The sequence below is a fragment of the Centruroides vittatus genome, unplaced genomic scaffold (assembly GCF_030686945.1).
Source record: "Centruroides vittatus isolate TY-2023 unplaced genomic scaffold, ASM3068694v2 contig_575, whole genome shotgun sequence".
Taxonomy (NCBI): Eukaryota; Metazoa; Arthropoda; class Arachnida; order Scorpiones; family Buthidae; genus Centruroides; species Centruroides vittatus.
Genome location: NW_027122344.1, coordinates 2,011,346 through 2,037,843, shown reverse-complemented (window position 1 = coordinate 2,037,843; position 26,498 = coordinate 2,011,346). Strand labels below are relative to the sequence as shown.

Sequence of the window (26,498 nt, the reverse complement as noted above, 5' to 3'; positions counted from 1 at the left end):
TTATCTCTCTCTCTCTCTCTCTCTCTAAGAATTTTAAAATTATATTTACTTATGTATTTGAATTTCATCTATATATTTAGCTGATTTAGATAATAGACAGATAAAGAACATAGTCAATTTAATATTTCACTGGAGAAAGCTCAAAGTACATCTCTATAAATATGGATTTAATACGAGAATGCAAAGAAGATGGAAAGTAAATCCAACATTTTATTGGATTTGTTTTTTATCTAACAAAATTTTGAATTTAGATTAAATATTTAGCTTTTAACCAAAAGAAAAATCAATATATTTAGAAGAATAAATATAGTTTTATGAAAATTTTATTGAATTTTAATAATAAATTATATTTTCAAAATTAATTAACTACGCAATTGGGAGTACAAAAATAAAATAAATTATTTTAATACTAAATACAAAATTTAACTTAACCTTAATAATATTTATAATCAATATACTTCAATTCTCAATTTTTTTTCATTTAGTTATTTACTGAAATTAATGTTATTTAAAAAATGTAGATTTATAAATTTTATAAATTATAAAAATCAGTTTTAAGTTATGATAATAATAATAATAATAATAAAGATTTATACAGTAAATATTTTCAAAATTATATAGATTATTGAAAATAGATAACTTTATTTGATAAAATTCAAATTTAATTTTAGTAATTCAAAAATAATCTTTTATAATAAATATCCTAGAGAATAGGAAACACTCATATTTTCCAGACGATTTTACTGCCCAAAGTTAGTCTGTATGGATTCACAGACACATTTAAGCTAGATTCATATTGCATACAAACCGCTGTGATGCGAATACGAACTGTCAGTTCATTCCCTTTCGGCCAGTTCATTAGGAGTTGAGAATATTTCAACTTTTGTTGAACTTCAGTTCATTCGACCAATCAACCTTTCACAAACAGTGTTCGAAAGTTTTTAACCAATCACGTCCAAACTTAGTTTATATCACACAGTACAATGCAAACAATATTTCCGTTTCGGTTAGTGTTTCACTAACCGAAACGGAAATATTGTTTGCATTGTACTACATGAGCAACTAGCGATTCATAAGACAGCGTAAATCTATCTTTATCCTTGAATCATTCTTTTTCAAAGAATTTAGTCCCAACGGACCTGTGACATGCTTTGGGACGACCCAGTGACAACGAGATGTGCTCAACACTTTTGTCGTATTCCATCTACAATAGCAACAACGCCGTGAATCAACTGATTTCATGTAGGATGGAATATTTCTACATATTGGACGCTGACTTTAGCAATTTCAGCAAAATTTCACTGATCACGGAGATGCGTTTCCTATTGCTTAGCCACTTCATTCTTTTAAACTTAATTCATATAATTTTTGGATGTTGGGATACTTAAAAAGTACGGTTTATCGATGTTATTATTACAAATTTGGCAAATGATGTGTAATACTGTCTTTCAAAGACAGTATCACAGATCATTTGAGGAGCATCACAAAGAATCAATTTCCGTTGGTCGTTGAACACACTGTTCATTGCCTTCAAATTTTACATCTTTAGAATGGAACCACATTGAGCAGTTTCAAGTACAGATTAAGGTCTCCGTATGTAATTAGTGTCTTGTACAACGTTTGTTGTTTGCAGCGCTAGAAGTACCATAATGATTAGTGTTGGTACTAATATATGCAAGTATATAGGAAAGCACTCTGCTTATACTGAAATGTCACCATCTGGTTGCTTTGAATTGCTAAATATTTGTCTAGACAGCGTTGAATAGAGATACATCTAATTCTCTTTTTACACGATAGATTGGTTTCCGGAAGTTACGTGTAAAAAATCATGTAAAAAATACATTGTATATCGGGAAAATCAGAAGATTGGTTACGGACCTAAAAAATCAACGAAAATAATGAAAAATATTGTTAAAATTGCATTTTTTTAATATCAAATTTTATTTCACATACATTGCAGATAAATAAAAATAAATTATAGAAACAAATTTAATTTGAAAAACAAAAAACGTAAAGAATCAATGAAAATAAAAATTGGGTAGAATATGTAATGTGTTATACATAAAATCTTATTCGTTGTCACTTTCTAACAATAAACGCATATGTTTTCACATGATTGAAATATCACTGATATCACTAAAATTGCTATCGTGTTCTTCGTCCACAGGCGAAGTTCTTTCTGTGAACTCCTGAACAACGTTAGCAGTAATGTCCTGTGGCGCTGATGTTACAGTGGTTTTATGAACAAATTCAGTTATTAATGGCTGGGTTCGTATTGTGGTTAGACCTTTATTTAATTCTCTACAAGTCGACATCAACGATTTCAGATTAGGTTAAAATTTGCAGCTCGTTCCTCATTAGGATCATACTTGACAAATTATTTTCTTTTTAAATAGTGTTAAATCAAAATCGTTGAAAAAGTTCGTGTAAAAACAGAATAAAATGTACTTTAATTATGATAAACTGGTATTTTTTAACGTATTCGTTTTTTCCCTATACTTTTTCTTTCTATACTTAATTATTGAGATAAGTAAGTTAATTCAATTTGAGAAACAATGAACAAAGCAGGTTTTTTTTTTATTAAACACAGATCCAATAAGCAGAAAATATTTCTTGCTTACCATAATAGTAGTGATTTAACGCCGAATATATGGATACAATGTATATTGTATCATCTATCACTAGATAAGACTGCTTATTGTTGGATTTATCTCTAGCATTAAGCAAGTCTTGTTCAGTGTTCGATTTCAACATACATATCAGATTTTGCCATGTTAGACTCATCATCTGCAACAGATGAAAATTCTACGATAGAGGCTTTTTGATTTGAACGCTTCGATTCGGCAAGGTCACAATGAGGGCGGCTGATAGTGAGGGACAGAGCTTGATTCGGAATAGACCATCACTGAAAAATTCCTGGATGTTTTTGACCACCCGGATTTAATTCCGCATTCCTCAGAGTGGTATATTGACGTTTTCATCGTCTCGCTTATAGCATCTAGCTTATTATTTACTATTAAATGACTAACACATTTTAATTTTTTCTATCTATTATTGTTGTTATTTAACTTAAATTCTTTAGTAATAATATTCAACTGAGATTATTTTCTAAGACAGAATAAATTAATTTTTATTATAATGTATATATTTAATAACATAATTCATTGCTTTTAGTAATATTGATTAATGTAATTAATAGACATAATAATTACATACATTATTCATATTTATTTTTAATTTACATATTTGAATGAATAACGTTATGAAATGTAATAGAATTAGAAATGTAATTATTCATTATTATTTGCAATTGATATGTTTCTACAGCAAATACCTTAATAAAATAGACCTTAATAGGTATATTTTATTTGCTACAGAAACCTAACAATTGCAAATCTAAAATGATTTCAATAAAATTAATGCTATATCTTCTCTATATATAAAACATTTAGCTTAAAATCGTCATGACACTCTTTCAGTCACGAAAAAAAAGAGAGAAATAAGAAACGGTGGCACCGGGAATCGATGAATCGTAACGAAATTTTTGATTGAAATGAGCGAAGCCCTCTAAGTTATTAAAAATTGAATTTAATAATTTGGAGATATTAAACCAGTCAGTCATATATTTTTATTTCGTAATTTTGTATTTCTATGTAGAATGGAAAAAAGTCGGAAAATAAACATATCAAAAATATATAAATTTAATAGAAAAATGTATCTACTCGAATACAACGAAATAATTTGAATGCAGAATGAACGAGTAAAGAATAAATAACGGATTAAGAACAAATACATTCACCTTTCTTAAAGCAATATTGCATCTCAGGAGAATTTTAATATTCCATTCATCTTGTTTGCATCCATGACAGAAATATAGCTTGAACTTCTTACGTATACTTCCAAACTAGAAAGTTCCGTCCAAATCAACAATGCCATTTTTAGCATTTGTTTATTTAGCATTATCTTTAAATTGTTAATGTCAAGAAAACATTTTGCATCCGTATAAAGATTTCTTACTTTTAGACAATTTGTCATTCCTATTTAAGATCTGGATTCACGAAAATGTTAATTACAACGTTGTATTCTTGCGACAAATTCGTTAAATACGACAAATTTACATATCGTATCTGCAATTTACAAAGGCCATCGTAACTCGATTTACTATTTGCGACAAAATATTTGTAATCTGATTTCGGGAGTATACTGTTTCGCCCAACAAGAATATAGTCCAGGAATTTTCAAAATGGCCCTGTTGTCTAGATGTGAGTTTTCTGTGATAAAATGAACTAGAAAAAAGGCGGCGTAATTTTACTTGTTCCGAAATACAGGCGTTGATAGATGGAATCAAAAGAACGTACTAACATTTCTGAAGGACTTTCATAAAATTTTTCATATCATTGAGCGGTATATCGTTTACTTTAATAGACTTTATATGAAAATACGTCTTTGAATATAATCACGTCATAAAATATTAAAATTTAAACGATTTTAAAAATTCTGTAGGTAAGAATCAAATGTTTAGGGGTCTGAAATTTGAGATTACCATATTACTTTTGTGAAGCGCTGAATAGCTTCAATAACCTATCCAGCAAAAATTTTATATGAAAGATTCAAGTTTGTTTCATAACAAAATCCTTTTTAGTTAAATAATATTTTATTTTAATTGTTAATTCTTGAAATTATGATCACATTTCTCTGTTAATATCATTCTAATGTTTTTCGCCATGTTTATTTTCAAAACATCAAAAGGATGGGATTGATGGTAGATGGCAACGCAATATATAGGCGATTTGCCAAGGAGAGGATTTTTATGGAAAACAGATCCCTATTTAGGTGTTGGACACATGATGAAAATCTAGAACTCTTCACGTGGTTAGCCCATTGGTGAAGCGCGAAAAAAGACTAATAAATTTGAAAACCGTAATTGAAATTTAAACTGTTACTTTCAGTAAATGAAATAATAAATTTGTCGAATTTTTCAATGCTGATGCTGTATTGATTTTCTGTTTATATCGCCATTTAAATGAAAAATTAATAAGAATGTTTATGAACGTTTAATTACATTTATTTTTCTACAGAAAAATTCCAAAGAGCACAATGATGGATAATACACAAATATAAATAATTTTAAATTTATATTTGTCATGAATAAAAAATTGATTAATAAAAATTATGAGATATTTCTGGAGAATCCAATCTATTTTAAATCATTTTTTCTATAATAAGCTAACAAATAAGAATGTTTTTCTTAATATTTTTTAAAATAAATGGATACGCTTTCTTGAATCTTGAATAATGCATTGAACGGATATATGGAAAAAAGATAATATTCTATCATCCCTACTTTTAGGAAAACAAAAACACAAGAAAACTGACCACGTTTTATTGCAAAGATCAGTATTAAATAATCGTAAAGTGTTATATTCCAAAATATCAAGGCAAAATGTTTATTAATATAATAAATAATAATTAAATGTTATTCGTTTTCCACTCATTATTTTCACAGCTGGTAAAATTGGTTATAACAACAAATTTATGACAAGGTATTTATTGAGTCAAAAACAGCGCAAATAGTAACTTACAAATAATCGTTTTTCATAATAAGTCATCATTATCATCATTCTCTGTGCTAGCAGGCCATGTTGTTATAAAATGGTCTGTATTCTTCAAGTAGCCTGCTTACCGGTTGACTTTGGATACGTCTTGTAACTTTGTGGAGTTCATTGCAACTTTGAAAGTTGCGATGAACTCCAGAAAGGCTCCACATGCTCTGAAAATGGGAAGCTCTACGTAATTAAATTACCAATGTATTTCGACACTCAGACATTTCATCTTGTAATAAATTCTTTCTCTCGTCAAGGTCATTTTTTTTTCCCTTAGCATGTAACTCTTTATTCACTTTCTCTGGTTTCCTTCTAGACTAACATACTCCCTTCTACCAAGGCATTTCATAAAAAAGTAAAGAGATTAAAAGTAAACTCGTCGCGTATAATACAACAAAGTACGAGCATCAAATGTATCCCAAATAAAATACATACTACTTTAATCTAAACAACGCAATGTAAACTACGTTACATCAATACAGTCTCAACAAAACAATAGAACGATCATATAGTACGTTATTCAGCTCCTCTATACGTTAACCAACAATCATTGCTGTCATAAATGGTGAAAGGATGATTTCTAAAATGTGATCCTTCCACTCATCAAAAATTTTCAGGCCAATTCTGAGAATAAATACAGACTGGAATTTTCCTTTTTATACCCTCCGTAGCTACGTTTGTATAAACTATCCTAGTTTCCCTAGGCAAAATTTATTTTTGAGACTCATTAAAAGAAAGATGGATATAGAGAGTAGATTTATTTAGGTGTATAATAAAATGAACATTTTAAATATCGAAAAAGACAGTAAAACACAAAAATGAAATTAAAATGCGTACAATAGTTTTACAACGAATTGGAAAATTCAATAAGTGTACAGAAATTCACATACAAAACTGCTCTCTTCTTTTTAGTAGGGCTGAATTAATCAATTACAGAAAAAAGTCCAGTTTTGCTGGAATATCTCTTCCAATGGACAAGGTCAAAAATGAAGGAAGCCTTTATACATTGATGATCGGAAGTAGTACTTTGAAAAAGCTCGTTCTATAGGTATAATAGATACCGGTATAATTATAATTTTAATAATTACCAATTTGATGATTTAAATACTAAAATGCTACCAAATTTTCGAGGTCCCTGAAAGCGCGAGGCAGTTGGCAACGTCTTTTTCGCCAATATGTAGAGACGCACCTGTACACAAAAGTGAACAACATGGCTATTTCTGTTTCATTTGCCATATTTTTGTATTTGCTATCCCTTTTCCATTCATCAATTCAATTGATAAAACACTATAGATTATTTGATAACTAATTAAAATTTAACTAATTAAAATCTTTAAATATACAAGGTGTATACATGTGTGAGATTCACGGGATGAGGAAATTAATTTTTTTTTTTGAAGGAATTAATTATTTTGAAATATTATAAAAGAACATTTTATTTCTTCTTAACAATTCTTTATTGGTTAGAGACATTTCGAAGTGATAAAAAAATATATGAATCACAATTACATTTTTTATAATGATAAATTATAAGTAAAACAAAAAATTAAATATTGCGAGGATATTTTATCCCTATTTTATCTTATTTTATCATCATGTTTATTGTAAAATAAAAGTATATTAACATTAATTCAACTTACAGCTATTAATCGCATTAATTTTAATCTTAAAAACCATTTTTCAAATCGTTTCAGATTACTGAATTCTCTCGAAGTATCATCGAAAATTTTAAATCGACACGATTGGCTATGCATTCGTAATATGGTCATTTGATTTTTATGCTTAAAATGAAAGCTTTTCAAACAATTTTTTAAATAAAAAACAAAACACTTTTTAGGCAAAGAAAATTTTTCCAGAGCTTTGCTCTATATTAATGTTCGCAAACTTTTCGAAAAGACGTCCCTTTTTTTGAAAAAAAAAGTCTTGCTCCCCTGCACTTTATTCTAGAAAACGTGGCATTACTATCCAGATTAGACTAAATAATTTAAACAAATCAGGAAAAAGGACGGTCAAAATAACTAACTATGACTATATTCATTTCTATTTTCACTAAAAGGTAATCCAGCACACTATAGTTTAGTTGCTATTGTCTACCATTTTTAAGTTTTTATTGTTGGGCTGCAATATGAAAGAATTGTAGACCTATAAATTCATGCTATCGTCCTTCGTCCGTCCGCCCGTCTTTCCTTAATTTCGAGAAGAGTTAGATATATGAAAGTCGAGACCAGATGGAAACCTTAGGGGCAGGAGCCCTGATTAACTATATATACGAACTTCCAATACAAACCGTAAGTCACGTAATTTCAATTCAAAAATTTCCCCCTGGAAGGAGTTAGATAACTGGCACGACTCAATTGCTAATAGAAAAAGTATAATGTACAGGGGGAAGCCACTACAGTGGTGCCTCATATAACGTACTTAATCCGTTTCAGGTGCAAGTCCGTTAAGTGAAAAGTACGTTATACGAAACGCATTTTCCCATAGAAATACATGTTAAAACATCTAAGTCGTTCCGCTGCATAAAATAACCGTACTTTAAAAAAAAAAAAAAAAAAAAAAAAAAAATGAAAATAGAGCAGTCGCCAATTATACCGGGTAGTCAAATGTGAGGAGGAGGTGGAGGAACACTTTTTTACACATTCATACAGACACACACTTTTTACACATTGCAGCAAGTCTCTTTTTTATTGTTTTTTAATCGGAGTCAGATTCAAGAAAGGCTACCGGGGCTTGCAGGGTCAACTCCTCTTGTTCCATCCTTTGTATTTTGGCAGCTTGCTTCTTGAAAAACATGTCCAAGATGGTCTGTTTCTCTCTCTTCTTCAACACCTATCAGAAATGACGGGCAAGGGTGCCATTGTAGAGATCATTGATCTTGTTGGCCTCAGCTGTGTTTGGATAGTAAGTGTTGGTAAACTCCTGAACTTCTCCCCATTTGACAAGGAGGTATGGCAGCAGTTGAAATTAGTTGATTGGATTGTTCCTCCTCGTCGTCAGATGAAGCTTCTCTTTGAGCTTCATCATGTTCCTGGGCCAGAAGTGCTTGGAGCTCTTCAGTTGTCAGCTCTTCTCGGTGTTCTTCAATGAGCTCCTCCACATCCTCCATTTTCACCTCCAATTCCAACTCTAGGGCCGTCGAGATGATCTCTTGCACCACTTCTGTATACTCAGCTGGTTCTTTCTGGGCCCATTCAGGAACAAGCCTCTTCCAGGCTGAATTGAGGGTCTTCTGCGTGACTTCTCCCCAGGCCTTCTGGATGAATCTGATTGTCACAAGAACATCAAACTTCTCTTTCCAGAACTTTCGGACAGTCATGTCTCCACAAAGCTGACATTCTTCAAACACCGTCATGAAGAGAGCTTTGGTGTACAGCTTTTTGAAGTTGACAATGATTGCTGATCCATTGGCTGAAGGATGGCAGTGGTGTTTGCAGGCAGATACTGCACCTTGATGAAAGGATAGCTTTCTTCCAGGATCTCCAGGTCTTTTGGGTGACCAGGGGCATTGTCCAGTATCAGTAGGGCTTTGAGCGGCAGCTTTTTGTCCAGCAGGTATTTCTTTATAGCAGGAGAAAAGGTTTCCAGGATCCATTCCTTGAAGACAACCTGGGTCACCCAGGGTTTTTGGTTAGACTTCCAATGGACAGGCAGGTTGGACAAAGAAGAAGAAGGAAAAAAAAAAAACAGCTTACTCTTCTGCAGCCAAAGAGCAACTGTTATCAAAGGCTCCCAAAATACCTATATCAAGAAGCTATTCCGAAAAGCCAAGAAGGGGAAAACATCTAAAAACAACAGATTGTCATTGGCAATGGCAAAAGAGTGGAAACATCATTCGCACTTTTTCGCAGAAAGTCTGTTGTTCGCAGCGTCCGTTATTCGAGGCGCACGTTATACGAAGCACCACGGTATTTATTCATTCATTCACATAGCATTGGTTCTCTTTACAGATTGACGGCAGTTGATGGACAGCTCTCCACTTTTCACGGTTGTGGACTTTTCCCAAGCTTGAGCCAGTTCATTTTTTGTTGTTATTCTGCCAAGTTATCTTAAGATTTTTCTTTCTCCGTCTGCCCTCCACCTTTCCTTGAACTGGAATTTTCATCAGTTCCCCAAGGATTCTCTTATTACGTGCCTAGCATATGCTGCTTTTCTTCTCTGGATGCTGACCTTCAGGTTTTCATTACAAATGTACTCATATTTGGTTATTCTTATATTCTTATATTCCCCATTGGTTATTCTATTTATCCAACTAATTCTTTCTTTTCTTCCAAGACACCACATCTCAAAGGAATTTATCCTATTGCCTTTTGCTTTATTGTCCATGACTCGCATCCGTATTTCGCCATACTCCAAATCATTGTTTTAAGTATTTTTAGTTTCAAATTTTTTGCATACATTTCTATCTCTAACAGAACAAAAAAGGCTAAAACTGCTTTCGCCTTTTTTATTCTGTTTTTAATTTCATAATTACATCTGTTATCTTCAGTTATCCAACTTCCTAGGTTTAACTCAAACATTTTTACTTTTTTCTATTTCCTTTCCATTCAACATCATTTTTAGATCTTTGTTTTCTTCTCTTGAAATTATCATAATTTTTGTTTTGTTCACGTTTACTTTGGTATCTTGCTTTTCCCACTTCTTTCAATCTATTTAAAATTTTCTGTAACCCTTCTTCGATGTTACATAGCAGAGCGATGTTGTCAGCATACCTAATCTTATTGATAAGATGTCAATTAATTTTTACACCTTCGTCACCTTCGAGAGCATATATTTTAAATTAAATACATTAAAAATATGATTAAAAATTGCAGCCCGGCATTGTGATATCGTCACAATGCCGGGCTGCAATATAAGACAGTATTAAAGTAACAGAATAAAAACATTTCATTAGATGTCTACGAAATCCAAATAACAAACAACAATGATTAAATATTCAATTTCCGTAATTGATAAAAGTATTCGAATGAGATGACATTTTTTAAAAATATTTTTATTCTATATAAAAATATAATTCAAATGCTCAAGCAATTTAATAGTATAGTAAATATAATTACATTATATTTTCCGCGAAGTACTGAGGAACTGTGTGTTGTTCAGTTCAATTTTTCTTATTTTGAGTGTCTGATGTACTGTATACAGATTTAAGTTGAATTAAACGATGAACAGGGAATGAAATTTAGACTAAAATATTCATAAAAATTTGCATATTTTATTCGAATTCGAACTTGGATCTTTCATGTCAACATATCTATTTTTAATATAATTTTAATAAAAGTTTTTAACTTTGAACAAATTTAAAGTTTTATTATTATTAAAGTATTATTATTACTATTATTGAAGTAATCGTTTTAGAAGTTAAAATCTTAAAAAAATGGATTTATCTAATTACAAAATAACAAACAATGAAAAATTAAGCTACAATGAAAACTAAAGTATTAAAGTGCATACGATTCGAATTTTAAATGTAAAATATTATATTTATACTGTACATAAAAACGCTTATAAATCCTCCAGTGTCCGAGTGAATAAAATCACCGAACATTCATGGTCGCGGGTTCGCTTCTCACCAACAAGCTGGCCAGGTGGAGTTTATCGGGTTTTCTTCACGTTTGTAACCCCCTAAATAGGACCAGTTTCCCTTAGAAAGTCCACTCGGGAGGAGCCTCTCTTGGCAGATCACCCACCAAACCAAAAAACGCTTAAGATATCCTAATCCCGATATCTCTAACCCACTGATATCGTTATTTTCTCCAGCATTCAAATATCGATATTGATACAAAGATATAGCGATTTCTCGATAATGATTGAAAAAACAATGAATCATGATTTATTCACATTAAATCATTAAAATTACTGAATTTGCAATTGAGAGATTGTTATATACAAGAAAAATGTAAAGGAAATCTAGAAATATAAAATTCAGATCTGGATTATTAAACATTTTGTTACACGAAAAAAAAGACATGTAAATATATTTCATATTAATGAATTGTAACAAAGATTGTTGCATTTAAAGATGTAAAAATATTTTTCTGTTCGTTTTATAACAGCAGATTACAAATTTCAGGGAAGCAATTTTTATTTGTGCAATAAATATAATATAGATATACATAAAAGTTTTATCAACTTACTTCAATAATTACTTAAAATGAACTAAATTAAACAAACTAAAGTACAACGTAAAAATGTAACAAAGTTGAAAAGTAATGATAAAAATACTAAAATATTAACATATTTTAAAGACATAATGAAGTCCGTGTTAGAAATAAAAAAATCTCAGGAATAGCTAACTCATCTTTCTGGATCCGTTACTGATCTCAGCACGACAGCGCCGTAGAACATAAAATAAAATTGCATCTAATCTAAATGATTGCAATATTGAAAGGCCATGTTTCTTAAAAGCTTACTTTATTTCAACAGTTAGTAAATAAGTATAAATATTCCTAAATTATGCAGTATTAATAGACCTTTGTATATTTTCTTGTTTTATAGTAATTATGAGAATATTTATTATTACAATAAGTTTGGTTTTAAAACATGAATTCAAGTAAATTCTATTTTACTTCATTGCACAGATTTTTTTTAGAAAAATTAGGTATTTTTGGAATAGCGGTATTCAGGTTTAACAAATTACAAAGACCCGTAATACTAGTATTAAGATTTTGGCCGATATTGTGATCGCTAAATTCATTACTTGATAAAATTTCTTTTATAAAAAATGTATTTTTAATACAAAATGTCTTGTCTTCATAAGTCCGTTGTTTTAGAAAAAATGTTCACTTACAGGCGAAATTTTTTAATCAATTTATTCCAATCCTGTTAATTAGTGACTAAGAATACACGAGTTACTAATTGCTTCGAATTAGAAGTAATTAGCAAGAATTACGTCTATTTCCAATTTATTGTAGAAAATTTAGAAATTTTTTTTAAAGTGGTAAAAATTATTGCACTCTATGGAATAAGACCTCATATAGAGTAGACCCCCTACAACACGGAACTTATCTACCGTGTTATAGGGGGGTCTACTGTAAACTATAAATTTAATTCAGTGCTAAAATTTAGATGATATCAACGAGCATTACGATGATATAAATTTATATATTGTGCTTATTTAATTTATTTGAAATTTCGAAAAATTCATTTTATTTTTGTACATCAGTGTAAATTCTAAAAATTGTAAAGCATATGAACAACTTCGCATCTATATTAGGAATGCACTGATAAGCAAAATGGGCGATTACCGATTAATCGGCCATGCATTATCGGCCGATTAGTGTTAATAATTTAATGTGTTAATAGTTAAATAATATTATGATTATTATCGCATGAAATTTTGTATTGTTAATAAAAATATAAAATTTCATACGATAAAAATAATCTTATAACAATTTGTTATAAAATAATTTTTAATATGAAGCTATTTTTTTTCTTTTTCAGACTCACGTATTAAATTAAAATAATAAATTATTATTTTGAAAAACTTTTTAATTTTAATTATTAGCCAAATCCCAGCACAAGATATTTTTCTGAAAATATCATTCCTGATATATTTCAAAAAGTTCAGTCAAAAATTCAGAAAGCTATCGATAATACAAAATATATTTCTTTAACCCCTGATATGTGAACAGCAACTACAAACCACACAGTTACACGAATCACTGAACTGATAAACAATGTTCTTGAATAGTATAAGTTGACAAGTGATAAGATGTTCTTAGTATTGAGAGATTCTGGAGCAAATATGGTAGGTGAAATCAGCAATTGCAACTTAGAGGCATTATCATGCTTTATACATGCACTGCAGCTGACACTAAACGAATGCATTTTCTCAACAAGATGTGAAAACTATAATCACAGTTAACAGAAATATTGTCACACACTTTAATCATTCTGCTGTAACTGTAAGCAAATTGGAAGATTTGCAAGACAAGTTAGGTTTGCAGAAACACATTAATTCAAGATGTTCCTACTCGCTGGAATTCTATATACTACATGTTACAAAGAAACTTTGAACAGCAAAAAGCTCTTGTCACATATGCTATAGATAATAAAATTCCTACGTTGAGCCCATATCAGTAGTCTCTGGTTGAAAAAATTGTATTAATTTTAAAGCCATTCGAAGAAATTACTGTGGAAGCCAGCAAACGAGAAACCACATCATCTTCAATAATTCCCACAATAAAAACGCTGAATTTATTTTTATCAAAAGCAAAGAGCAATAGTTCCTTTAGTGGCATTAATAATACAATAGAACGATTAGAAGATTCAATAAAGAAACGACTTTCAGCATATATAGAAAACAAGTCTTTATGCTTGTCATCTTTATTGGATTCAAGATTCAAAATGAAATTTAAAAAAAGAGGATATGGTAGAGGAAATAAAAAGATGGACAATTGGTAGCTTAGAAGATGTTGATAATTCAAAATCTCAAGAAGAATTAAATTCTGAAGCTTCTACTTATGGAGATGATCAAGATGGAGGAGAATCACTAAATTTTTCTAATTTATTTGATGAATTAGCTTCTAATAAACGAACGAATGAAGAGCATGTTTTCAAAAGAAAGAATTAAAGAAACGAACAAACAAACGTTTCGATCAAGAATTAGAAAAAATATTTACATTTACCCCTTATACGAAGACATAGTGACCCCTTTTGTTGTGGTGGAGAAGTTCAAAAGAACTTTTTCCTAATTCGAGCAAAATAGCTATGAAATATCTAAGTGCCCAGCATCTTCCATTGAAAAAATTTTCGACACTGGAGGTAACATTTATGAGCCGGCAAGAAATAGTCTACGCCCTGAAAATGGTGAAATTCTCATGTTTTCCCATTACAATTTAACGGTTCTAAAGTTTAAATATTACATTTTTAATTTTTTTTTATATGTTTAAAGTTTAAAGTTATTTGAATAAAAGAGATAGTTTTCAATAGGTTAAAAAAAGAATAACACTTAAAAAATTATTTTTATTTTATTCTTTTAAATAGGTTATATTATAACCTATAATATGTAAAAGAATAATTTGAGTTGAAAATTTTTTTTAATATTCAGTTTGTCATGTAATAAATAATAAATTATTAATAGAAATCTATTATTTATTATTACTAGCCTTATACGTAACATTCTAATAAAAATATTAAAATGCAAAATTGGCCGATTATAAAAACCGATTAATAGGAAAAATGGCCGATATCGATTAATTCGGGTAAAATGGCTGATTACCGATTACTTACAGATTAATTAGTTGATCCTTAATCTATATTCAGAATCGGAAAATATTAAATCGAATTAGGATGCAAATTACGCTCATCGACAAAAAAGTTTATGCACTCAAATAGAATTGTAAATGGAAAACTCGGCATACAAATTTGACTCAGGTATATAAATGATTACAGTTGTGGCCCGATTGCATGTTAGGTAATACTACCGGAGTGCCTTAAAATTGTTACCCAATATCCTATTTAATAATAATAATAATAACGATAAGTTCAAGAAATTCTGCGCTCTCATGTGTTGCCTTTCATAGCGGGGCTACAAACAACTATTTTTCAGTATGATAATGCTTGGCCGCACATATCTGGGATTTCTCAGGAATGTTTCTGTCACGTTACCACACTTCCTTGGTCTGCTTACTCTCCGCATTTGTCGCATTAATGCAACAAGGTAGGACGTCAGCCTCGTCATCCACCAGTATGAGACGAGCAATTACATCTGCGGATAAATCTGACTCAGGATGACAAACGATGCCTGTATGCCTTTATGTCCGATGAATCTAGGCAAAATGAGATCCTACAAGGTTCTAAAAGTTGCTTTAAATTGCACTGTTATTCTACAAGAAATTGTCCTCTTGCTATGATATTTTAATCACTTATTATTAGCATCATTACGTCTGTAGTCATAAAATATCATTCGATTCCAATACTTTCTTGGTGCATAACATTTTTTTATGGATGAGTGTATTTATTTAAAATTTAAAACGTTTCAATGTAAATCGTTTCAAATTATGAACACTCACAAAAGAAAACAGTAATTAGTAAAATTTTTATTGTTATCTTTCAAGCTTTTCTGATATGAAAAAAATTAATTGAACATTCATTAAATAAGAACTATTATATTAAATAGTTTTATTTTATTAAGTTAACTTTTTCTCAGCTTTCGCCAAACTATATTCTATTTATCGAATATTTAGAAATTCTTTATGATTGATTTTTTTTTTAAATAAATTATTGATTCTTTCACAGACCGTTATTTAAACTATAATAAATTATTATATTTTTATTTGAAATTCAAGCAGAACATAATATTGATTTATTTTATAAATAATCGCTATTTTGTATTATCTTGTAACAAGGAAGTGTTTCAGATTCTTTAATCCATTTTCTTAAGATTTATATATATATATAGGACTGTATATAATTTTTAATTTAAGGTTATAAAATACAATTTTAATAACTAATGAGCAATTTAAAATCTAAATTGGAAAAAAATCAGTGTAGGAATAATTATATAAGTTTATTTATTTACACATAAGAAAATGAGGAAGTGTAGATATTTCTATATAAATAAATTATTAAGAATAATAAGTAAGATTAATATGTAAATGAAATAATAATAATGTTTAGCGCAACTGACAGAGAAAACAGTATGAATTCTTATGCTTCAGACAGTATTAATATCATATTTCGGTATGAATATTATAAGATTTAGTCATGCAAAAATGAAAATGATACGAAATATAAATAAAAGAAATATTGTTTCACGACATAACGGATAAGTGTAGAAAAATTGTTTTTTTAGTAAGCTTGTATGCTATAACATGCAAAACTAGTATAAAATAAAAATTCATCTTTAAGTGAAGTAATTTTTCATTAGAATTAAAAAATGAATTTTAGGAAAATTTATAAATATCCTGTTTAGTATTGAAAGGGAGTTTTCTTAACAATGTTTTTGTACTAACGAAACATTAAATTAATTTTTTAAAGAAAGTAATTTATATAATATGCAATAATGCGTAAAATAGTAGAAGATAGGCACGTGTTCGCCTTAAAGATATAAAAATAATTTTATAAAATTTAGAAATTTTCTACTAAATAAAAGAGTTATGCTATTTTTTTTTGGTTTTAATTATATGACTTATTTAGCTTGAATTTTTACCTATCATAATAATTATATTTGATATTTTTCTTACTGTTCTTTTGAGATTGTTATAATTATTAATTTTTAAGAGTTAAATAAGTATGCATACTTAAAGTATATTTTACATTTTCAGAATTTTAAAAATTTTCAGAACAAACGTTTTGGTAAATATTGAGAATTGTTTTATATCTATAAATAATAATTTGATAAAAATTATTTTCAATACAATCACCATTTTAAACTTATTTTGAGAAATATTAAAAAGGTATATTAATTAAAAATTCTGAATCTTGGTATTTTAAATCTGTTCGTACATTTAGTCGCATAATTGGCATAAATTATTTAAATTAATTAGCAATTATAATTTACTTATTATAAAAATTATTGTATTTATCGAAGATTTCAAGTTTTCTTTGTAATGTTTTTTAAAAGTATAAGATAATTATATAATTTTATATAAAAAATTAATTATTAATCTTGCAATGTGATAAATAACAAAATTTATGTAATAACTATTATAAAAACATTTAATAATTGTATTAATTTCATTATGTAATTATATTTAAATAAGACTTTTGTTTATTATACTTGTTTACATAAGACTTGTTTGTATATCAATGTATATCAATTTATATATATAAAAAAAAATTAAATCCTATTCTGCCAATATACATTTTTCTCAAAAATAATCATCATCAAAATAAATCAGTTGCTTAAAATCATATTATATTAATCTAATTTTTATGCGAAATTTATTTGTTGTTTTTGGTATAGAAATGGCACAAAATCTCTGTAGCTTAAAGAAATAGACATGTTTCATAATAATTTATAAAAAGAGAAAGATTTCCGATTACCTTCTATTCCATGAAAACTTTTGATGAATTATCCAATCGAATATAAAAATAGAGATATTTTTATAAGGATATTATTAGAAATATTATTAGAAATTAAAGCAACTGGAAATAGCAAACTTTATCAATATCTTTTGGAATCAATAAAAAATTATTATTTGTTACTAAAATGTATTTAAGATTTCCTATATTCCCGATGGATATTATTACACAAATATTTATTATTTAAGATTAGAATTAAATAAATAATATAAATTTTTCAATTAGTAGTTTCATAACTAAAAGTTTCTACATTTCACAATATTTATAGCCAATCTAAAACGAAAAATGATTGGGCATACAAACAAATAATATCTCTTATTTATTTAATAAACAATTTATGATAATTATATTTATCAATTTTCAAATGCAACTGTATTAAATTTACAGAAATTAAACTTTATATAATTTAATAATCGAATTTAAAAGTCGATAAGAAATCAAAAATGGTGTATTCTTCATTCCTCTTTTTATACGAGTTAATAGTCAAATTGAAAAAGTATTGATATTATTATGATTAATATTCATAATTATTAATGACTTACTACAATGCATTTGATCCTTTTGCCAGTATGGAGCCATTCCAAATATTCTATTTCCATTTTTATCTACACAATAACATCTGTAATAAAAGATATACTTATAAAATTATTTTTTTGTATGTGATTTTTTTAAACAGAAATAAATATTTTATTCTATAAGATAAAAATTTATTGTAGTAAATTATGTAAGAATAAATGGGACATATAGGTCAATAAATATACTGTTATTTCTTATGATAAATAATAAATCAACCATAATTCAAATTTTAGAGATGATTATGAAATAATATAATTTTTACTACTATCAATCAATAATGGTAATAAATTTATTAATTCATTTCTATTAACCAAAAAACATATTAAGAAATTCGAATAATCTATAGATATCACGTAAGAAAAAAATAAAATTTCTGCTTTAAAAATGAAATAAATAATCTAATTTTGATATAAAAATAAATAAATGAAACAGAAAGAAAGAGCTGATTTGTTTGTATAAGATAATAGTTTTAATATTTAAAAAAAAGCAGTTATAATAGTTTGATGACCTGCAGAGAATGAACTCTTACAGGTTTTTGTGCATAGTATTTAGAGGGAAGAGACTAACAGAAAATTCAAAGAAAACTTGAATTCAGTTTTCAGAAAAATATTCAGAATTTCAATTCTATGAAAGCATGAGTGATTTGACAATTGATATAAAAGAAAAAATAATAATAATAAGTCCGGCTGACCTGAAAAGATTCAATCTATCTCAAAGATGAAAGAAGTTGAAAAACATGGAATATATGCTATTGAATAGATCTCTATTTTCATTTATTTGCTGTTATTAAAAATCTGACAATTTAATAACCATAAATTTTAAGAAGTTATTCATTATCCTGGGAAAATTTCATATATCTGGCATTAAACTTTTATAAGAGTTTTTTTAAACATTTAATTAATTCTCACCGTGCTAAAAATATAGATTAAATTAAGCACAAATTAAACTTAAATAATACATAAGTTTTAAATTTTAAGTTTAATATTTTAAAATAGCATAAATGACAATTTTCTGTGGATTTTTATACAATTTACGGTAAACAAAATTAATTTTTAAATATTTTAGCGATGAAGAGAAATTTTAAAAGGAATTAAATTTTCTGTATAATTAAATTTAATTTTATTTGATCACACAATTACTCATAATCTACAAAATAAACAGTAAAGTGAGCTTCAGAATGACATGTACTATAAATATAAGTTCGCTTTTAATTTGAAATTTTAGAAATTAATCTATTCATTTCTAAAATTAATTTAACAAAAATCAACACACTTTAAGAAATTAAATTTACAAACTACTTTTAATATTTTCACTTTTTTTATAAATTAATAAAAATAATTAATGCAGTGGATATGATATATAAATATTTCATTTTATTAATTTTCAAACGTTTTTGAAACATATTTATTATTCTAATTGAAGAAAATCATACAAAATCCGTCTTTTGTAAACAGGAAACATTTAAAAATTTTTCTAATATAGTTTCTATTATAATAATAAAAAACAACTTTAGTACTGTATATGAAAATAGAAAAAATTTATTAGTCGGCTATTTTATACAAAAAATTCTTCTATAATTTAAATATAATTTACTAAATAGTTTTGAATAAATAAAATATTCTAAATACATAAATAAATATTAAGAAATGTGAAATGTTATTTTTATCTGGAACTCTCAAGTTTACTCCATAAATAAACTTAATGAATATTAACATTAAATATTTGATTTTTTTTTAATTTGAAAATGTTGCCATAATAATTTCTGTTAAGGAAAAATTACTTACATTCTTCCCTTCTTGCACTGCACGGGTTCAAAATCACCAAAGTTATCGCATTGAGGTCTCGGGGGTGCTGTCGTTAATTCAATATTTTCATACTTTTTATCATATTCTCTTTGCTTTTTAGCACAATTCTCATTTACTAAAATGAATAAAATTTTAAAAATCTATCTAATCGATTTTATTTCTCAATATAACTTTATTAATTTATTTTTTCCTTGTTATAGAATTTTATTACTATTAAATACAAAACTATAAAACTACCATTAACAACTATTAAACATTACTTAATAAAGCTATTTAAACGTTTGTAAAAGTATATTAATCATTAAAAAAATATATGAATGCGTTTCTTTCGTTAAAAAACAGACTTACAAGGAACGCATGTTCTATTTTCACATCTCAGTCCAGGACCGCATTCTTCTAATGGAATTTTAGCAAATACTTTCGTGTCGCACTTAGCTCCCACTTCTAAGAAAAATAAAAACGTCTACAAAAATATAAATGATAGTTTCGTAATACTATATTTTCAATAACTTACTGAGAGGCCTGATACATATATGACAACAACCGCATTTTGTTGCATTCTTCACGATTCGTCCTCCTAGGCAGTCGTCCCGAGAACATTGTACGTTATTACAGTAAGTATCCGGACACGAAAAATTTATCTGATTCAACACGATTCGAAAAACTTGAAAAAGAACTAAACTAAAATATAATAACTTCATTTGATATTATTAAAAATCACTTAAAACTAGCTAAACGTTCATTGAAATCGAATTATCCGTGCAGTGAATTGTAACTAATTCCACACAACTTATCTAATATAACTGATAAAGTTTGAAACCTTCGATCATTCCCGGATTATTGTCGACATTACCATGGTATTTATCAAGATAAACATTCATTAGTATTATATTTATAACTGAGTAACTGAAGTATCTGATATTTATTAACTTGCGTATTTATACGGTCGAATTCTCTAAATAAATTTTTATTTTTAAATATATGAATTATATATTTGAATAGGAATGATAATAATATTTACGTCTTATGTAAAAACATTTACATAAGTGTCTAACATTAAATGTTTGTTCTGCAAATGGAACGAAAGCTGCAAAATTTCAAAAAAAAAAAAAAATTTATAGTGAACCTGTTATGTTTCATTGCTTCTTTCAGATGGTTACTTCACTGGGTACTTCCAAGCTAGACTTATATATCAAGAATCTCTAAAGGATTATAGGCATAGATTCCGGTTATATTCAATAGTTGTATTGATATCCTTTTAATATGTCGACATTGCATAATCATGGGGAATATAACTGAAGAGTTTCTTTCTACAAAAGAGATCTGAATGTCTGCATTTGGTGTAGAATACTATTTTTGAAATATACTTTTAGCAATTTATTCGTAAGATTACCTTCTTTATTTTCATTTTTTATTTTATAGGTTATAAAGTTCTCTATACCAGAGATAGTGAACTTTTTTGACTCCGCGTGCCACATAGTTATAATATTTAACTTTTAAAATGTTTATGCGTGCCGAAGTTTTAAAATTCGAATAACGATATTTATAGAAATGAAAAGAATATGCTTTAATTAAAATAAATGTAGAGAGGCTGATTGAAAAAAGGGGTGACCGGGTGAAAAATCGAAAGGATAATAATTGAAAAACACAGGCGATAAACCGAAATCGTATAATACGTTACGTGCCAGTGGTTTCTGGCGTGTCACTTTAGGCACGCATGGAGTTCGCCACTCCTGGTCTGTACTCTACACTTTCAGAAGAATAAATTATAATTTAAGAAATCTTACATTAGTTAAAATATATATATATTCATATTCATTTAGTATCAATTAAAAAGAAAACATTTTTGATTATAGAAATCTATATGTTTATATACACACACAGAAATAATAATAATGTTACAAACGAAATTCAATTAAAAGAGATATTTACTCATTTTAATTCTTTTTTATGTTTGAAAATTAAAGTCATCATAATACTCGAAGGTAAATTTTAATTTATGTTTTAGTTTGTAGCAATATACATTATTAGGTTGAATATTTGAGAGGCAGTTTACATTAGAATGTGTTAATTCCATAGATAAAATGACAGAAAAAGATCTTCACTCTTTGCACTCTTTAATGCTTTTCTTTTCGAATATCTATCGAGATACTCTTTTATTAGCATTCAATTTTTAGTAAGAAATATTTAAAAGCAATTATACTATTTAAATTTTTATAGATTTTATAACAGTACATGAGTCATAAAAGTATTTAATAGAAGAAAACATGATTTAGAATTATGTTAAAGAAAAGATTTTCGATAAAATTTCACAACAAAATTTTGACAAGATATATGCCTGTGCTGTACAATATATATTTAAAATAACAAACATAAACAAGTTGCGCTAGAAGGTGCTATTACATTCTAGAGATAAATAAATAAAAAGAAAGCACTCATCATTTCAGTAAAGAAAACAATGTATTGTTATGAAAAACGTTGAAAGTTCAAGGCAATGAAACCATTAAGAAATGATTTTATAGCAATGTATGTGTACTGTCTGTATATTTGTTTATTAATATTCATTTGAATAAAAAGACGATTACTAACTAAAACATGAAAGTTTAAATTTATTTAAAAAATTTTATAATCAAATAAATTGCTGTACATTCTATAAATTTATAATATTGCGTTTTTTGAAAATTATTTATTATATTTTTCACAAAAAACATTGAAAAATAAAAAAAAATTATATATAAATCAAAAATAACATCCCTAAATTCTTATATTTTTCACTTTATTTAAAATAATTTATTTTTAAAAATTATTATCTCGGATTTGGGAAAGTCAATGAAATTTATATAGAAAATGCATGAATATTATATATTGCAATATATTTTTAAAAAATGAGTTCAATATTATTAAGTATATGGCGAAATATTATTAGAATGCTCGAAATTTGTTTACTTTTACACATTTTAAAATAAAAAGTAATTTTTAGGTTCTTTCTAGGAAAGCATTTTATAAATAATTTTAAAAAATTGTATATGAATAGATGCTTATAAGTTTTGATTAAACAAATAGATATAAAACCAATTAATAATAACTTGGTTATTATTTTTATTAATGATAATATAGTAATTATGTAGTATAGACAATATCAATTAAATTTATTAAATAAGAATTAGAACTGAACTGAACATGGCCCATAGTTTTCAAATATTGAGAATTTCGGAATGATATTTGTTTTGATGAATTCTTTGGAGATTATTTGAAGCAAGAATCTCTAGTTTATCAAGGTCTCTAGACTTCCTGTCACCTAGTTACTTTCTAGAAAGATACCTTGAATAAACTCAGGAAAGCCCAAAGAGATTGTTGAAAATAAAAATCTCCCATTGAAAATATAGACACGCTCTTTTGTTCTTGTAACTTTTATCTGATGAAACGTCTCCATTTACAACGATGTGAAAACATATTTATATTTTTATAAGTAAATATAATAATCAAATGTAAAACCAAAAATAATTTTTGCACTTTAATTAATTAACTTTTCAGATATAAAAGAAAAAGCAATTTATAATTTGAGTATAGTTTACATAAAGAATTTTTTTGTTTAATTTGTAACAGAATCAATAAAGAAAATTGTGATACCTTTCCTTAAAAACTAAAAATGAAAGTAACAAGTTTTCAGAATGTAGAAGTAATTTTAAAATAAATAATATGAGAAATCAGAAAAGAAATGGAAAATGAAATGAGATGAGTAAAAAGAAAAGAAAAAAAAATGAAATACGACGGAGAAATTCTTTCTTCACTAATGGATAGAAAAAAGTAATGGAATAAGGAAACAAAAATTATTAATATTTATAATTATTTTCATTAAAAATTGATACTGTATTTTTTATATACATAAAAATAATCAAAGATACACTGAATAATTTTAATATTTCAGAATTATCTTTTATATCTTGTTTACATTATATATTTTCTTTATATGTTTATATTGTGTATGTTTTTGAAGGAATTTCTAAAATAAAAAGTTAAGAATTGTTATATAGAATGAAATATTAAATATAATTAAAATTTTATATTAAAAATACATTATTTTCATTTTTAATTTTATTTTTCCTAACCATTCATTGTGTGTTATGATTGCAAAACTTATTAACTTTAAAAATAATTTTTTTTATCTTACAAGTTAGTTTTGATAAGTATTTTTTTATTAAGGTCATATCATCATTTGTGATAGTAAACAAAGCTTTATACTTTTCGAGTGATTTATTATAACTTATTTTATTTCCTGACTTTCTTTTTTCTCTACATTCTGGAAATGTAGACTAGCTTAAATGATGTCAAAGTCATAACTTATATTTAGCACTCGATATTGATTTGTTGCTAAATTTAATGTATGATTTTAGAAGTAGTAATATAATTTTAAGTATTAAGTGCAATTTATGATTATTATTTAATTATTCTGAGGAATTAACCATTCAAAACTTCTACGTAATTATTAATGAATTATTTTATTAACAATAATGATAAATGATATTTAAAGAGTGAAATTTGTAAGTGATTTTGTTTGAAGAACAAAAGTTGGTATTAATGTTGATTACTCTACAGACAATTCATATAATAACAAAATATACTTATGCGTATTGTACTGATTTAAATCTATTGTTTTATACAAGTTTCGCTTACTTAAATTTAAATTTATTTTTTCATTTAATTTATAGAAACGTTTATATCTAGTCTTTTTTGTATAAGATATATATAATTACGAGTAAAGTATGCCATTTTAAACCACTCTAAAGACAAAACAGAGACAGATCGATAAAACTCACGTTTATCTCGTCACGGGAAAACTATAAATAGAATTTCAAAAATAGTTGCAATTTTTCCGTCAGGGTGTATATCGGCGCAACCATCGCAACAGCATCACAACAGCAGCGCTATAAAGACATGCTGAATTGAAAGGGAAGTGAATCTCATTAGTCTCGAGATGTTGCTTTGGGCTGATGCTAATATGATAACTCGATTGCAATATGTAACAAAGTGACGGAAAGCATGCTGAACAACAGTTTCTTTGATTCTACTGTGACAATGGCGCCGTTATAGAGCCCCGGTGGCGACAAATATAACCATTTTTGAAATTATTCATAGTTTCTTTATGTTGACATAAACATGCCTACAAAATTTTATCGATCTATCTCTGTTTTGTCTCCGGAGTGGTTTAAATTGGTTTGATTTAGATTGTATGTACTGTACAGTACAGCATGTTTACAAAGTGTTTCACATAAGGTGTATCAAGTCAATAAATCGGAAAATAAGCTTTCAATAAAAAAAATCGATAGGAATAAAAGTTTAATAATTCCGAGGAACTTTTTAATGCCGTAAAAATGAAACCTCGCCCATTCTCCCTTTTTGGTGGACGGCTTTAAGAAACTTTAAAATTTCAAATGAAACCCAATTTTTTAATATTTTTTGATTTTCCATTTAAAAAATTATAAACTTTTATCGAAAACTTTTTTAAAGCTGATAATCTAATAATCAATTTCTTTAAAAGGTCTCCATAAAAGTTGATTTTTTAAAATCAGGAATTCAAACATTTTAAAGTTGGGAATTCCATTTTAAATTTTAAACTTTCCTTTCTGTCTCACTCAGAAGATAGAATGGACGTGATTTTACTTTTACGGCATTAAAAAGGCCCTCGGAAATATTACACTTTTTCTTATCAATTTTTTTATTAGAAGCGTGTTTTTCGAGTTGTTTCCTGTAAGGTGCTATAAGTCAATACCTCTATATACGTATGCAGTAATATATGTATATGAAATAATATAATTATATATATATATATATGTTGTGTGTGTGTGTGTGTGTGTGTGTACAAACCTCTACACGTAGCGAAATTAGCATAAAATGTCAGATTTAATTCAATAAAATGTATAATTTGCGATAAAAGTTTATAAAATAACCTACAATAAAGTTAATAAAAGTTTTATTTAAAATAGTCATATTTAATGAAACTGTTGATAAACGTACGCGATGGACGGCCGGATGGCCAAGCGGTAAAGGTGGCAGCCTACCGCTCTGGGGGACCCGGGATCGAATCCGAACGGCTCGAATAATCCCCAGGAATTTTTCGGGGGGTGGTCCGTTCGGATATGTCGGGCCCCGTCCCTCACCACCCGGTCGCCCCATTGTGGGCCTGGCCGAACCCATAATGGGCCTACTAAAAGAGGCCCTCTTAGTGCCAACAGGGCGAAAAGAGTTAAAAAAAAAAAAAAAAAAAAAAAAACGTACGCGATGAATATTCAAAATAATTTTAAATATAATAGTTTCGTATAATTCGTATAATAGTTTACGTAACTATATTTTAATTATTATTAAATATATTTTCTGTGTTTCATATTAAAGATTATAAATGATATCCTTATATAATCAATTATTCCAATTAATGATATATATTTCGAACTATGTAATTAAAATATAATATTTATATGTTGGAAAATTGAGC

The 26,498-nt window shown here is 27.5% G+C and overlaps 1 protein-coding gene across 1 annotated transcript in view; it reads right to left on the bottom strand.

The window, feature by feature from the left end:
- The window catches only part of LOC136979058 (nidogen-2-like), a 37,949-nt gene extending 17,153 nt beyond the window's left edge, over positions 1–20,796 (bottom strand). Inside the window, exons 1-4 of the mRNA XM_067274960.1 lie at positions 20,523–20,796; positions 20,357–20,452; positions 19,988–20,123; positions 18,170–18,246 (exon numbers count right to left, since the gene is read on the bottom strand). Of these exons, the coding sequence (XP_067131061.1) occupies positions 18,170–18,246; positions 19,988–20,123; positions 20,357–20,452; positions 20,523–20,709 (496 nt within the window). The 5' untranslated portion in view covers positions 20,710–20,796. The remainder of the gene's footprint in view (positions 1–18,169; positions 18,247–19,987; positions 20,124–20,356; positions 20,453–20,522) is intronic.
- Between the last annotated feature and the right edge of the window lie 5,702 nt (positions 20,797–26,498).